This window comes from Grus americana, chromosome 30 (genome assembly GCF_028858705.1).
Source record: "Grus americana isolate bGruAme1 chromosome 30, bGruAme1.mat, whole genome shotgun sequence".
Taxonomy (NCBI): Eukaryota; Metazoa; Chordata; class Aves; order Gruiformes; family Gruidae; genus Grus; species Grus americana.
Genome location: NC_072881.1, coordinates 703,308 through 719,655, shown reverse-complemented (window position 1 = coordinate 719,655; position 16,348 = coordinate 703,308). Strand labels below are relative to the sequence as shown.

Sequence of the window (16,348 nt, the reverse complement as noted above, 5' to 3'; positions counted from 1 at the left end):
TGCTATATGATACTATAATGTATACATATGTTATATTATACTATACTGTGCTATACTATAATGTATACATACATTATTTTATGCTATGCTATATTATACTATGCATACATACATTATATTATGCTATGCTATAATGTATACATACATTATATTACATTATGCTATGCTATATTAGACTATAATGTATACATACATTATGCTATGCTATATTGTACTATAATATATGCATACATTATGCTATGCTATGCTATATTATCCTATAATGTATACATACATTATATTATGCTATGCTATAATGTATACATACATTATATTACATTATGCTATGCTATATTAGACTATAATGTATACATACATTATGCTATGCTATATTGTACTATAATATATGCATACATTATGCTATGCTATGCTATATTATCCTATAATGTATACATACATTATATTATGCTATGCTATAATGTATACATACATTATATTACATTATGCTATGCTATATTAGACTATAATGTATACACCCATTATGCTATGCTATGCTATACTATATTATACGATAATGTATACATACATTATATATTATGCTCTGCTATATTATCCTATAATGTATACATACATTATATTATGCTATGCTATAATGTATACATACATTATATTACATTATGCTATGCTATATTAGACTATAATTTATACAGCCATTATGCTATGCTATATTGTACTATAATATATGCATACATTATGCTATGCTATGCTATATTATCCTATAATGTATACATAATTTAGGCTATGCTGTGCTATATTATCCTATAATGTATACATACATACATTATACTACGCTGTGCTATATTATCCTATAATGTATACATACCTTACGCTACGCAATGCTATATTACCCTATAATGTATACGTCCATTATACTACGCTGTGCTATATTACCCTATAATGTATACGGCCATTACGCTACACCATGCTATATTACCCTATAATGTATACGTCCATTATACTACGCCGTGGTATGCTGCAATGTACGCACGCGTATGTATATAGACAAAACCTTTACGCCGTCCGAATTTGGGAGCCTGCGCCTTTCCTGCCCGGCGCCAAGGGAGGGGCCCGGGCCCCCGCCCGAAATTTGATGGGCGCAATCGGATAAAGCCAGATAACCATTCGCCATAAACCCCACCCGGCGACCAAATCTGGGCTAATTCCAGATAAGGCAGCGGGGTTTATGACATCATAAGTGGTAACCCCTGAACTCTGCCCCCCCCCCCCAAAAATCCCGGGGGCGGGGGGGCGTCGTTTTACACAAACGCGCGGAAATCAACCGATTTATGGGGAAAATCGCCGCGAGGAATCGTTTCTCTCGTTCCCCCTTTCGACTTTGCCCTCGTTTGGCAGCGAGTCGTTAACAACTCCCCACTCGCCTCCGTCCTCTGCGTGGTTAATGATAAATAAATATTTTCGGTAATTCCAGTTCTACTCGCTCGATTTTTTTTCCGGCTTTTTTTAAGGAATTTTTTGCACGGCTTTCTCTCGGCTAAACGAGCTTACGCCTAGTTTAAATTAATTGTAATTTTTTTTTCCCAGCGAGCCTTCGGCTGAAATCCAATTGTGAAAAAGGCAGCAGCAAATCGACTTTTCCGTATTATTTCAGCATTAGTATTCATCATTATTATTAAATTCCGTATTATTGTAGGGTTTTTTTGTTGCTGCTGCTGCTACTACTACTACTGTTGCTGCTGCTACTACTACTAAATTATTATTGAAATAAATTATTCTGCAAAATCAACTATTATTATTATTATTGAAATAAATTCAATAATTCTGCAAAATTTATTATTATTATTGAAACAAATTCAATAATTCTGCAAAATCAACTCATTGTTATTATTATTATTGAAATAAATTCAATAATTCTGCAAAATCAACTCATTATTATTATTGAAATAAATTCAATAATTCTGCAAAATCAACTCTGCCTGAAGGAAATAGAATTTTCAGCTCGTTCGCTTTGCAGGCCTGCTCCGTTCCACCCCATATCTTAATTTTTTTTTTTTTAAATAAATTAAATTAAATTAAATCTTAGGGGTGATGCAAAATGTGGGACTTTCATTAATTGATTAATTAATTAATCAATTGGCGACGCCACCGCAGCGAGATTCCCCGCGATTCGCGATGGCCGTGCTGCTCCTCCGCTTCTATTCTCAAATATTTAATACTAATATTAAGTTATAACGTAAATTTTTATAAGTTTAATAGTCGACGTCAGTCCCTCGGTACGGCATGAGCTGGCTCCAAGGTACTAATTTATTAATTAATTAATTAAAGTGCCGTCTCCCACGCAAAAGAGGACGCTGCCATCAGTTTGACCTTTAATGACGGTTTTACCGGCCAAATTATATTAAATGTTATTTTATTACATTCTAATGGGGGGGGGGAGGTTTTTTGCTGGCAAATTGAAATAATTCACCTCGTTTTCTGAATTCTGAATTTCCGTGACCGAAATTCAAGAGATTCCATTTCCTTTGGCAACCATTGCAATATCTATTACAGCTTAAAAAAAAAAAAAAACCACCTGCTGATTTTTGGTTTAATACGTCGTTAGAAACATTAATATCCAACGTCACACGCACACCCCCAAAAAAAAAGAAAAATAAAGAAAAATAAAGAAAAAAAAGGAAAGAAAAAAGAAAAAAGAAAAAAGAAAAAAGGAAAAAGGAAAAAGGAAAAAGTAAAAAAGAAAAAACAAAAAAGAAAAAAAGAAAAAATTTAAAAAAAAAAAAAAGACCACTTCAGCAAAATGGAAAGATTTCCAAATTCCGAAAAATATTCAAGGCGGTTTGCCGGTTGAAAAAGAAAAAAAGGGTTAAAAAAACCCCCTGCTCTGGTATAAAAAAAATGCAATTTATTTTGTTATTAAAAGGGAATTACTTATCCCATAGGCATTAGGCTACAAAAATCTAAATTTTTTTTTTTTTTCTTATTTTTCTCAAGTTTTCAGACCTTGGTGGCGACTTGGTCCGGGATGCAGTCGATCCGCTCAGCTATCGTCACGCTCGGGCAGTTTGGGGAAAATTCTGTGAGGTATAGAAATAAAGGGGTTAATCTCTACTACTAGTAGTAGTAGAGGAGGAGTAGGAGGAGTATTTTTAACGATTTTCCCCCGTCGTTTCTTAACGTCTCAAGCATCGCTTCCAACAAACCTCGGCTCCTCGCTTGTTTTACCAAAAATCCTCCAGATTAAGACGGAAAAACTTCATTTTTCCGGGTTTTAATTTCTGATGTACCAAAAGAGTAGAAATATTCCAGGTTTTTACGGTTATCGGGTTTTCTCTGTACGACAGGGCTTTGGCTCCCTCCGGGTTTTTAATGTTTTTTTTTAATTTTTTTTTTTTTTTAGGTAACGCTTTAAATTTAAAAAAAAAAAATTGAAATTCTCCTCTTTTGACAATTAGAAAATGAAGGAGAAGGAAATCGAGGCTCGAGGGGGGATAAAATTTGCCTTTAATGTTATATTTTCTGTTATGTTTTTAATAGAATCTGTAGATATATTTTTATATTACAATTTTATATATATATGTAATTCAATTTTATCAAACAGATCTAAAATTTAGCATATATTTTAATATAACACGTAGCTATATTTTTATATATTGCAATTTCATACGTATATCTAATTTAATTTTATCAAACAGAGCCAAAAATTCCAGCTTTTCTCCTGATTGGGCGGCAGAAATCGGCACTTACGGCTGCTCTCAGTTACGGTTTCTCGCGTCGCTAAAATCCCGATGAGGACACAGGCCACGGCCACCACCAAACAGAAGAGGACGATGAAGATAATTTCCAATTTGCTGAATTTTTTCCTTTCCATCTACGCCCAGAAGAACAGCATTGTGTAAGGAAATTTAAAAAAAAAAAAAAAATTTTTTTTTTTTTGAAACCTCCAAAATTTTACTGAAACTCCAGAACTCAAAACTGAACCAATCTGCGGGTTTGGGTTTTGCAAGTTGGATTTTTTTTTTTTTCCCAAGCAAACAAAAATTCCTGTTGTATAAATTTTGTATAATTGTAGCATTTGCCCTAAAACAAACTATTAACAGGGTAGGATAGTTATTTATAAAAGAGAAGAAAAAGGCGTGCATAAAAAGAACAGCTTACGCCTGTTGCACCTCTTGTGCCTAAGCAGCCCCAAAAAACTACATTGAAAAAAAATTCATTTTTACATTGAAAAAAAAATCCATTTTTATGTTGAAAAAATCCATTTTTATGTTGAAAAAAATCTCATTTTTATGTTGAGAAAAATTCATTTTTATGTTGAAAAAAATCTTATTTTTACTTTGAAAAAATCCATTTTTACATTGAAAAAATCCATTTTTACATTGAAAAAATCTCATTTTTATGTTGAAAAAAATTCATTTTTATGTTGAAAAAAATCTCATTTTTACATTAAAAAATCCATTTTTATGTTGAAAAAAATTCATTTTTCCTCTGAAAAATATTCATTTTTATGTTGAAAAAAATCTCATTTTTACTCCGAAAAAAATCCATTTTTACTCCAAAAAAAAATTTATTCTAACCACTAAACATTGCCTCTCTCCAATTCTTTCACGCTGACTGAATATTTCCCGGGAGCCCTCCGAACTGACATTCTTTTGGAGGAAAAAAACTGAAATCCTAATGACAATAACGATCATTAATTAATACCACCAAATAACAAACGTTAAAACTGCGCCCATCCCGAACAACCGTGACGCGCAATTTTCCGGTCTTTCGCTCCCAACTATTTAGACGGCGAAAGAAAGATTCTTTGATTTATAAACGGAGATTCAAGCGCCAGGCAAACGGGCAGCGGCTGGGTAGAAATTTCTAAGAAAACAGCGAATCTGGAAAAATTCGAGTACGTACCTTACGGCCCTTTTTTCCCCCCCCCCCTTCCTTTTTCGTCTGTTGCGCGTGGCTGTAAATCCACGTTTTATTCCGTCCCGTTATCAGACGGGCGCGTCGTTTGCTAACGAAGTCCGCCAAGGGCAGCCGCACGCCTTCTTTTTTTTTTTTTTTGTTTTTTTTTTTTTTTAAAGGATTTACAGCTTTGTTTCGCTGATTCCGCAGAGCACTCCGTCGTCAGAAACAGACTTTTCCCTCAATCCGCCTTTCTGCTTTCCGTAACGCGACACGCAGGAATGAAAAGGTCGGGGGCTGCGAAAACGAGTAAAAATAGAAAAATTTTAATTAATTTTTATTATATATCAAGGCTATAAAATCAAAGGTCGGTTTTTTGGTGTTTGGTGATTTTTTTTTTGTGTGTGTCCCAATTAGATTTGCAGGAATTTCAAGCCAATTATGTCCTGAAAAATCAGGCAGTTGAAGACAAGGGAATTCTGGCAAATCCATGAAAGTCAGAAAATTGATTTCGAGGCAGCAAAAAATTCCTGGGACCTCGCCGGATCAAACTCCCCCCCCCAAAAAACTAAATCAGTCACTGGGAATGATGTGCCCACCCCTAAAATCTGCCTCTTTCGTGATAAAACGATGAAACACCTACCTCCAGCATTGGGGGGGGGGGGGGAGAAGGAAAAACCAAAAAAAAAAAAAAATTAAAAAATGTAAAATCGCATTAAAAAAAATTCAGATCGAAAAGATTTGTTCAGAAACTCCACCAAAACCCAGGAAAAAAAAAAAAAAGGAGAAATTATTCCTGCCCCTCCGCCCTTACGGTTCACCCGGAGGGCAGGTGCTTTCGGGGTTATTTTCTTATTTTTCCGTGAAAAGTGGAGAACACGCAGAAAATCCTGACGCGGAGGTTGGAGAACAGGGCGGGGGGGGACAACTCTTTGTGAGTTGTGCTGACCTGCAAGGAGAAGATGCTCCACGTCCTCTCTTGCTTAATTACTAAAATTCCTAAATTACTAAAGTAGAGAGGAAAAATTCAGGCGATTCCTTATATTTTTATTTTTTATTTAATTTTTTCTTTTTTTCCCCCCTCATTTTTATTTCGTTTTATTTATTCGCAGCACAGAAGCCCACCGGGCTCGGGCAGAACTCCAACACGTGGACCTGGCGGCAGTCATCCTGAAGAAGGTTTATCCCACGGCGAGCCTCGTCTCAGAAATTGGAACTTTTCATTTTTTGAGAAATTTCGATTGAAATCGTTTCAACTGAACAATTGCATTCCAGTGGGAAAAGAAAACCCAATAAATATATTTAAAATTCAGTTTCAAAGTACCTATAGGAGCTCCAAGACATTGTAGACATAGCATAAACTCGGTCTGTGGATACCTGGCCAGACCTTCATCCTTCTCCATATTTAAAAAATGGGCCAAAATAGCCATTTTTTTTGGGGGGGGGGGGGCAAATTTTAATTCTTGGGGCAAAGGAGAAAAAAAAAAAAAAAAATTGCGCAGCTCCGATAGCGGTCGCTGCCGGAGACCTTGCCGTCAGAAGCGGAAGAGATGCGTCTCTCGAGGTTTCACGAGGACCTGGCGTGAATGAAACGTGGGAGGCAATAAATAAATAAATAAATGAAAATTTTTAAAAAAATAATAATAATTTTATCGCTTTTATGGCTAGCGAAAGTGTAAACAGAAACCGAGGCGGAGTCAGGCACTGTAGGAACAAATTTCGTGAACGGTTCGAGCCACGGCCGTGAACGTAGAGCAGTTGCTTACGTCTGCAGATTGATAATCGCTTTTTTTTTTTTTTTCAAGGTAGACGATATGTCACCGAAAAAATCGGATCTTTCTTATTGCCAAAAATGTATTATCGCGCCTTTCAGCTACCAAATAAAATAAAATAAAATAAAACAGAACAAAATAAAACAAAACAAAACAGAATAAAATAATAAAATGAAATAAAATAAAATAAAATAAAATAATACAATACAATACAATACAATACAATAAAACAATACAATACAATACAATACAATACAATACAATACAATAATTTGCTTGGGAGAAAAAAAGAAGTGTATTTTTCTCTGTGACTGCTCACATCTTGGATGGATCAAAATATCCTTAATGCGATGTGGCCAAAATCTATGGTCTGATTTTTTGGTTAGTTTTTTGGGTTTTTGGGGGGGTTTGGGGGGTTTGGGGGGGGGGGGGTTGGGGGGTTTTTGGGGGTTTTTGGGGGGCTTGGGGGGTTTGGGGGGGGTTTTAGGGGTATTTTTCTTATCGTAACGAAATCGCATTAGGAACATTTGAGAACGTGAAAAGCGTCCTACAAGAAAATGATCCGAATCATCTGGAGCTGATAATGGAGATGTTGGCTGTAGAACACACTTTTCTGCCGATAAATAGGGTGGGGGGGTGGACAGCATGGGGAATAACCGTGATTGAGTTGGAGACCCGTCCCCAGCTGCAGGTCTACGGTCTCGTGGGGATCATGGAGAAGTGGTGGGATGGCTCCCGTGACAGGACACAACCTCCTTAGGAAGGACCGGAAGAGTTACCCGTTATGGGGTGTGTGGAGCTTTTCCATGGAGCTGGATGAGAAGCCAACTGGGAGCTCCTGCGTCAGGATGAAGGCCAGGACAGGTGACCGTGATGTTGTAGTTGGTGTCTGCTACAGACCAGGAAGAACAAGCGGCTGAGGCCCCTCTACAGACAGAGAGGAGCAGTCTCACATTCACAGGTCCTGGTCCTCATGGGGGGGACTTCAGTCACCCTGACATCAGGTGTGCGGAGAAGGGCAACGAAGCTGGTGAAGGTTCTGGACAACAAGTCTGATGAGGAGCGGCTGAGGGAACTGGGGATCTTGAGCCTGGAGAAGAAGAGGCTGAGGGGAGACCTTAACACTCTCTACAACTACCTGGAAGGGGGTTGTAGTGAGGTGGGGGTTGGTCTTTTCTCCGGAGTAACGACCAACAGGACAAGAGGAAATGGTCTCAAGTTGCCTCAGGGGAGGTTTAGATTGGAGATGAGGAGAAATCTCTTCACCGAAAGAGTGGTCAGGCATTGGAACAGGCTGCCCAGAGAGGTGGTGGAGTCCTCATCCCTGGAGGCATTCAAAAAACTTGTACAAGTGGCACACAGCCTCTGCTCCTCCCTGCGACCCACGTCTTCCAGCTCTTCCCCGTAGACTCCTCCGCTCCAGGGGTATCTCGGGTTCCTGGCCTCTAACCCGTGGTCTTCACAGCTCCCCAGGACCCAGATGTCTCGGGGTACGTCAGCTCCGCCTCACAGACCCACCACCACTCCCAGGGAACCCAGGGTATCCCTGCTTTGCTTCATAGACTCTACTGCTCTCCTGGCTCCAGGCATTGAAGGTACCCAACCACCAGCTCATGCCCTCAGGCATTTGGACACCCCAAGTCCAACCCAGACCTGGGCGTATTGATTGGGTAGAGCAGTGCTGCCCCATGGCCACCCACCACCACCTTGCTCCCTGGGACGAGGACTAATGGGTGACCCGTAGACCCCACTGCTACCTCATGAACCTTCAGGAGTAGGGAAGGGCTAAGGTGAGGGTTCAGGGTTCTGCTTGGGGGTTCTGGTGAGCAGTTGGGCTACTGGTGAGCTTCCCGGCTGAGGCAACGGAGATGGGTCTCATGGTGAGAAGTGGGCAACCAGGGCAAGGGAGCAGGATGAGGGACACGGGAAGGGTTCGTGGGTACGAGCTTCAGCTTCGTGATTTTGGGGTTAGAGGATGGGGTAAGGATGAGGGGTAGGAGCCTTGGTAGGGCTTTGGGACAGGGGTTGGTATTGGCATCTGCTGCATTAATGTTACCTCATCAAGGACCTTTCTGGTCCACCAAAGGGGTAATAAGTAAAAAGGGAAGCAATAACGGAAGCCACCCAGGGACGCAGATTTGATGGCCCGGTGATAAGAGCCTCGATGACAGAGACCAAAGGTCTCCAGTGATTAGGGGGTGGTCAAAGGGAAATTTTCCAGGAAGAGCATTGGAGAAAGCCAACCTGAACCTTGCACCCGACGAGGAGGAGGAACCAAGAGGAGCGTAAGGATCTGGGATATTTGAGGGGTGCCTGTGGGACTCTGCAAAACTTAGAAATTGGGAATTTAACGGGCTTTAATTTGTGGCCACTGCCTCCTGTTCTGGACACCACTGAGAAGAGCCTGGCTCCGTCTTCTTCATCCCCTCCCACCAGGTGTTTATGCACCTTGATGAGATCCCCCCCCCGAGTCTTCTCCAGGCTGAACAGTCCCAGCTCTCTCAGCCTCTCCTCACAGGAGAAGTGCTCTGGTCCCTTCATCATCTTCATGGCCCTTTGTTAGCCTCTCCAGTATGCCCACGTCTCTTGTACTGGGCAGCCCAGAACCGGACATAAGACTCCAGGTGTGCTCTCACCAGTGCCGAGCAGAGGAGAAGCATCACCTCCCTCGACCTTCTGGCAAGGCTTTGCCTAATGCAGCCCAGGACACCATTGGTCTTCTTTGCCCCAAGGATGCATGGCTGGCTCACGTTCAACTTGGTGTCCACCACAACCCCAAGGTTCCTTCTCAGTGAAGCCGCTTTCCAGCTGGGCGGTCCCCAGACCTCACTGGGGTACCTGGGGTTGTTCGTCCCCAAGAGCAGGACTTCTCACTTCCCCTCATTGAACTTCATGAGGGTCCCATCAGCCCATTTCTCCAGCCTATTGAGGTCCCTCTGGATGGCAGCACGACCCTCCGGCGTATCGGCGGACATTGATCCCGACCCTCCGGGTCCCAGAATTCAGCCAATGAAGTCACAGAAAACCCCACCCCCTTCTCTCCCCTTGTCCACCAAGCCAGTCACCTCGTTGTCTGGCTTGGTGGTTAAGAACGATTTGCCCGTCATCGATCCACGCTGACCGCTCCCCACCACCTTCTCGTCATTCAAGGCCAAGTGCCGGGTCCTGCACTTGGGTCACACCAACCCCAGGCAACTCTATGGGCTTGGGGCAGAGTGGCTGGAAAGCTGCTCGGTGGAAAAGAACCTGGAGGTATTGGTCAACAGTGGCTGACCATGAGCCAGCAGCGTGTCCAGGTGGCCGAGAAGGCCAACAGCATCCTGGCTTGTATCAGCAATGGTGTGGCCAGCAGGACCAGGACAGTGACCGTCCCCCTGTACTCAACCTCGAATACTATGTTCAGTTTTGGGCCCCTCACTCCAAGAAGGACATTGAGGTGCTGCAGCGTGTCCAGAGAAGGGCAAAGAAGCTGGTGAAGGGTCTGGAGAATAAGTCTGATGAGGAGCAGCTGAGGGACCTGGGGTTGTTTAGCCTGGAGAAGAGGAGGCTGAGGGGAGACCTGATTGCTCTCTACAACTACCTGAAAGGAGGGTGTAGCCAGGTGGGAGTCGGTCTCTTCTCCAGAGTGACGACCAACAGGACAAGAGGAAATGGCCTCAAGTTGCTCCAGGGGAGGTTTAGATTGGAGATGAGGAAAAAATTCTTCACCAAAAGGGTTGTCAAGCATTGGAACAGGCTGCCCGGGGAGGTGGTGGAGTCACCATCCCTGGAGGTATTTAAAAGACATGTAGATGTGGTGCTTGGGGACATGGTTCAGTGGTTGGACTTGATGATCTTAAAGCTCTTTTCCAACCTAAATGATTCCATGATTCTATGTCTTTGGAAATTCTTTCCAGGGGGATTTTCTCCATCACCTTCCCGGGGTGGAGGTCAGACTGACATCCTGTAGCTCCCTGGATCCTCCTTCTTGCCCTGCTTGAGGACAGGAGCGACTTTTGCTCTCTCCCATCTTCAGGAACCTCCCCCAGTTGCCATGACCTTTCGATGACAGACACTAGTGTCCTTCAACCTGGGTCCCTCACCTCCTGGGGATGGAGCCAACCAGACACTGATGTCCCTCACATTCCAGAAGATGGAGAGAAGGAGGAGAAGAGTGAGGAGGGACAGAACTCAAAGGGCAGCCATGGCTCCCTACCCTTGGGGTCCTCCATGTAGGCCCCCTCCCCATATGGACCCTAGACATGCTTCCCCATAAGGTCCTACAAGTCCTCAACATAACTCCACCCTATAGGGACACCCCCAGTCACCTGACCCTAGACAACCCAGGCCCATAGCAACCCCCACACACCCTATAGAAAATCTCCCATGACCAACCCCCAAGTCCCTATGGGGTCCCCTTTGCCATAGGGCCATGCCTGGGGGGGGGGGGAAGGTGTCCCCAGTGTCTTGCAGCCCCCCACCGATGTCAGAAGAAGCCAGGAGACATCAGGATGCAACACATTCTGTATTTGAATTACATTTTTTTTCCCCCCCAGATATACAGGAAAAAAGGGGGAAGGGGTCATAAATTGGGTACAGGAAAGAAAAAAAAAAAAAAAAGATTATAACAAAAAATATATTTCCCCCCCACCCTTTTTCCCACCCGTTTTTGACATCCCCCCAGTTTGGGATCTGGGGCTGGCTGGGACCCCAAGGCTCCACCTGTACTGGGAAGAAAGTGTTAACAGACCCCAAAACCACCACTTCTTCACCCCAAAACCAGCCCGGGGAGCCTCGAGCCCCCCCCATACGATGCCACCTAGAGCCATTCCTCCCGATTTCTGGTCAGGACTCAGATCCTCCACCTAGGGAGGATGGAGGAAGGGTCGTGTCATGTCGTCCCCCCCATCCCAGGACTCCAGGACCTGGGGCTGGGTTTTGAGGTGAAAACCCTCAATTTGAGGGCAATCAACCAACTCTGGGAAAACTGGATTTAACACCAGGTCTGAGGTAGCTCCAGAGCTGGGGAAGTCCCTCATCCTCCCAGTATACCAATGAAAAAAACCACCTTCCTCCCAGTATACCAGTAAACCTCCCCATCCTGCCGGTATACCAGTTAAAAACTGCCATCCTCCCAGTATACCAGTGAATAGCCGCCATCCTCCCAGTATACCAAGGAAAAGTCCCCTTCTTCCCAGTATACCAGTTAAAACCACCTGTTCCTCCAGTCTACCAGTTAAAAACCCGTATTTCTGGTATACTGGTGAAAAAGAAAATGCTGTCCTCCCAGTGTACCAGTAAAAGCCCCGCATCCTCCCCCAGTAATAGAGTTTTGTCCTCCCAGTATACCAGTGAAAACCATCTTCCTTTTGATATACCAGTTAAAACTCTCCCATACTCCCAGTATACCAGTAATAAAGCTCAGTCCTCCCAATATACCAGTGAAAAAAACTCTTGTTCTCCCAGCACACCAGTGAAAAGGGACCTTCCTCCCAGCATAAGTTAAAAAAAAAAATACATTCTCCCAGTATACCAACAAAAAAGCAGTCTTCCTCCCAGTATACCAGTTAAGAGCCTGTCTTCCCAGTATACCAGTTTAAAAAAAAAATAAAAATTCCCAGTATACAACTCACTAACCACTATCCTTGCAGTATACCAGTTAAAAACCCACCTTCCTCCCAGTATACCAGCAAAAACCACCGTCCTCCCAGTATACTTGTTAAAAACCCGCCTTCCTCCCAGCCTTCCAGTTTACTCCTGTCCTCCCAGTACTTAAAAAGGGCCTTCCTCCCAGTTTAGCAGCTAAAAAGCCCGCCTTCCTCCCAGTATACCAGTTCCCCCCCACCCCCCATCCTCCAAGTCCCTCCCATCCTCCCAGCGAGTAAGCAGGGGGGGACGCGCAGCCGCCCCTCATGGCTCAGGGCCAGGGTCTCCAGACGCGGCAGGGCGGCCCCAGCGGCCCCCCGCTCTCCCTCGGCGCCTCTTCCTTGGCGCAGCGCCGCTGTGAGTCCTCGTGGCCGCTGGGGCCGCAACCAGGGCCACGACTGGGGCCATGCTGGGGGCCCAGGCTGGGCCCCAAACTAGGCCTGAAAGTAGGCCCGAAAGTAGGCCTGAGACCAGGCCTCAGATCAGGCCCGTAACCGTGGTAACCAGGACACCCGGACCTGTCGCCGGGGCAACCAGGGCCATCATCAGGGCAACAGGGGCCATCGCCGGGGCAACCGGCGCCGTCACCGGGGCAACCGGGGCCGTCACCGGGGCGGTAACCAAGGCCACAGTTAGGCCTGTGAGTAGGCCCCAGACTAGGCCCCGGAGTAGGCCCAAAGTTGTCGTAACCAGGCCCATAACTGTGGTAACTGGGGCAGCTGGGCCCCACCCGCGGCGCAGGCAGTCCATGGCGGCCGGAGGGCCCGGGGGTGTCGGTGGGGCCGGCGATGAGCGGTGGGGGACAGACGGGTACGGGACCCAGACCCGGACACGGAGGCTCCACTGGAACGGCCTGCAGGAAACGAGCGGCGCGAGCCAAGCACTCCCGGTAACCGCTGCGGTAGCGCCGCAGGAACAGCTCCTCTGTCCGCGAGGGCTCTGTGCCGGAGAGAAACACGGTGACCCCCTCAAACTCCCGCGCGACCCCCGCGCCCCCCCCTCCCCGGAGCGGCCGCCTGAGAAGCCGCAACGTGGCGTCCTCCGGCGACGGAGGGGGGGGGTGGTGTGGGGGTGTCCCAGGGTTGGGGGGGGGGGGGGAAACTGAGGCACGGACCTGAGAGGGGCTGTGCCCGCAGGAACTGCACCGTTTTCTGCAGGATTTCGGCCTTCTCCACCTTGGGGTTTCGGAGACGCTGGGGGCGGGGTTGGAGGGGGAGGGGGGGGGAGGGGAGAGAGACGGAGCGGGGGGAGGAGCGGGGGTGGGGGGACACGACACACACATGTCACATGAGTCGTGACGGCGGGGGGCAGGGAGGCGGCGGCAGCGGCAGCCACGGTGTCGTGACGGAACCACCCCGACGGCGCCCCCAGAGCCGTGAGCGAGGCCCACGGGGATCCCGATACTGGTCCGATAGCGATAGCGTCACGGTAGTGTCACGATAGTGCCCCAGTAGAGCTCCCCAGAGTGTCCCGATAGAGCCCCAAGTCTCATGACAGAGCCCCAACAGCATCCCAGTAGTGCCCTGATAGCGTGACCCGATAGCGCCCCGAGGGTCTCCCAATAGTGTCACAATAGTGTCACGATAGAGCTGCGATAGCGCCAAAATAGACCCCCAATAGCGTCTCAGTAGTGTCCTGATAGCGTCCCGATAGCGTCCCCCGATAGAGACCCCAAAAGTGTGCCAAGAGCGTCCCGATAATGTCCCGATAGCGCCCTGTCAGAGCCCCCAGTGTCCCGACAGTGCTCCGACAGCGCCCCCTGGTGGTGGTGGGCTGCCGTAGCTGCAGTGACAGGCGACAGGCAGGATAACAAGGTGATAATCGCAATGGATAATCGCGAGAGAGCCCCGAGAGACCCCCGAGCATCGGGACAGAGTCACGGTAGAGCCCCCATAGTCACAACACAGCCGCGACAGAGCCCCCATAATCGCAATCAGGTCACAAAAGAGTCATGACAGAGCCTCGGTAGATGCGATAGTAACAATAGAACCCTAATAGTCATGATAGAGCCCAGCTAAGGCTGGGCCCAGTCACAACAGAGCCAGAACTGTCACGATAGTTGCAATAATCATGATAGTGCCACAAAAGAGCCTTGACGGACCAACGGAGTCCTGCTAGAGCTGTGAGAAAGCTGCAATAGTCAAGATAAAGCCACAACAGAGCCGGGATAGTCATGATAGTATCACAACAGAGCCATGGCAGAGCTGAAAGTCATGGTAGAGTCCTTACAGAGCCCAAACAGTCATGACAGAGTCGTGATAGTCACAATCGAGAGAGGAAGGGCCACGATAGTCATGAGAGTGCCACAATAAAGCCGCGGTAGGACTGAGAGTTGTGACAGAGCCACAATAGAGCTGCAATAGTCGCGATAGAGCCCCAATAGTGCCGCAACAGTCGCGACAGAACCGTGCTAGAGGCACAATAGAAGCGCGATAGTCGTGATAGAGAGGAAGAGCCCCGATAGTTACGACAGTGCCACAATAAAGCTGTGATAGAGCTGAGAGTTGCGACAGAGCCGCAATAGAGCTGCAACAGTCGCGCCGGAACCGCGATAGAGGTGCGACAGTCGCGATAGAGAGAGGAAGAGCCCCGATAGTCACGGGAGCGCCTCAACAGAGCTGCAAGAGAGCTGCAATAGTCGCGATAGAGCCCCGATAGCGCCGCGCTAGTCGCGACAGAACCGCGATAGTCGCGATAGAGCCTCACCTCGTCACAGGTGGCTGCCAGCAGCAGCAGCCGGAGCCGATCGAGGCTGCGGTTCATGCGGTCGCGACGACGCTTCTCCATGAGCGGCTTCAGGAGCTGCCCGGGGCGGGGGAGGGGAGCGGGGGAGGGGGGCAGAGCGAAAGTGAGGCCCAACCCCGGCCTAACTGGGCCAGCGCCAGATCAGGCTGGGGCTAAACTGGGATGGGGGTGGGTTAGACTGGGACTAAACCATAAGGCTGGGGCTAAACTGGGACGGGGGTGGGTTAGACTGGGACTAAACTGTAAGGCTGGGGCTAAACTGGGACCGGGGTGGGTTAGACTGGGACTAAACCGTAAGGCTGGGGCTAAACTGGGACCGGGGTGGGTTAGACTGGGACTAAACCATAAGGCTGGGGCTAAACTGGGACCGGGGTGGGTTAGACTGGGACTAAACCGTAAGGCTGGGGCTAAACTGGGACGGGGGTGGGTTAGACTGGGACTAAACCATAAGGCTGGGGCTAAATTGGGACCGGGGTGGGTTAGACTGGGACTAAACCGGGATGGGGGTGGGTTAGACTGGGACTAAATCGGGATGGGGGTGGGTTAGACTGGGACTAAACCGTAAGGCTGGGGCCAAACTGGGACGGGGGTGGGTTAGACTGGGGCTAAACCATAAGGCTGGGGCTAAACTGGGATGGGGGTGGGTTAGACTGGGGCTAAACCGGGACGGGGGTGTGTTAGACTGGGACTAAACCGTAAGGCTGGGGCCAAACTGGGACGGGGGTGGGTTAGACTGGGACTAAACCAGGACGGGGGTGTGTTAGACTGGGACTAAACCGTAAGGCTGGGGCCAAACTGGGACAGGGGTGGGTTAGACTGGGACTAAAGTGGGACTGGGGTGGGTTAGACTGGGACTAAACCGTAAGGCTGGGGCCAAACTGGGACGGGGGTGGGTTAGACTGGGACTAAACCGGGATGGGGGTGGGTTAGACTGGGACTAAACCGTAAGGCTGGGGCTAAACTGGGACCGGGGTGGGTTAGACTGGGACTAAACCGGGACGGGGGTGGGTTAGACTGGGACTAAACCGTAAGGCTGGGGCTAAACTGGGACCGGGGTGGGTTAGACTGGGACTAAACCGTAAGGCTGGGGCTAAACTGGGACCGGGGTGGGTTAGACTGGGACTAAACCGTAAGGCTGGGGCTAAACTGGGACCGGGGTGGGTTAGACTGGGACTAAACCAGGATGGGGGTGGGTTAGACTGGGACTAAACCATAAGGCTGGGGCTAAACTGGGACCGGGGTGGGTTAGACTGGGACTAAACCGTAAGGCTGGGGCTAAACTGGGACCGGGGTGGGTTAGACTGGGACTAAAC

The 16,348-nt window shown here is 47.3% G+C and overlaps 2 protein-coding genes across 3 annotated transcripts in view; both read right to left on the bottom strand.

The window, feature by feature from the left end:
* Window positions 1-3,865, bottom strand: part of LOC129197953 (maltase-glucoamylase-like) — a 52,595-nt gene extending 48,730 nt beyond the window's left edge. For both annotated transcript variants that reach the window (XM_054806787.1, XM_054806788.1), the window contains exons 1-2: window positions 3,742-3,865; window positions 2,998-3,071 (exon numbers count right to left, since the gene is read on the bottom strand). In XM_054806787.1, coding sequence (XP_054662762.1) covers window positions 2,998-3,071; window positions 3,742-3,865 — 198 coding nt within the window. The remainder of the gene's footprint in view (window positions 1-2,997; window positions 3,072-3,741) is intronic.
* An 8,668-nt stretch (window positions 3,866-12,533) lies between these two features.
* Window positions 12,534-15,082, bottom strand: LOC129197927 (transcription factor HES-7-like). The gene is made up of 3 exons (XM_054806749.1): window positions 14,997-15,082; window positions 13,405-13,483; window positions 12,534-13,229 (listed from the first exon to the last, which is right to left on the bottom strand). Exons 1-3 carry the CDS (start codon window positions 15,075-15,077, stop codon window positions 12,562-12,564), a joined length of 828 nt encoding a protein of 275 aa, XP_054662724.1. The 5' UTR covers window positions 15,078-15,082; the 3' UTR covers window positions 12,534-12,561.
* Between the last annotated feature and the right edge of the window lie 1,266 nt (window positions 15,083-16,348).

Bases quoted from the DNA above. Each gene is read 5' to 3' on its own strand.
- LOC129197927 (XM_054806749.1), bottom strand. From the start codon at position 15,077: ATGGAGAAGCGTCGTCGCGACCGCATGAACCGCAGCCTCGATCGGCTC. The intron at 13,484-14,996 runs GTGAGGCTCTAT...CCCCGCCCCCAG, and splicing joins TGGCAGCCACCTGTGACGAG to CGTCTCCGAAACCCCAAGGT. The intron at 13,230-13,404 runs GTCCGTGCCTCA...TCTCCGGCACAG, and splicing joins GCGGGCACAGCCCCTCTCAG to AGCCCTCGCGGACAGAGGAG.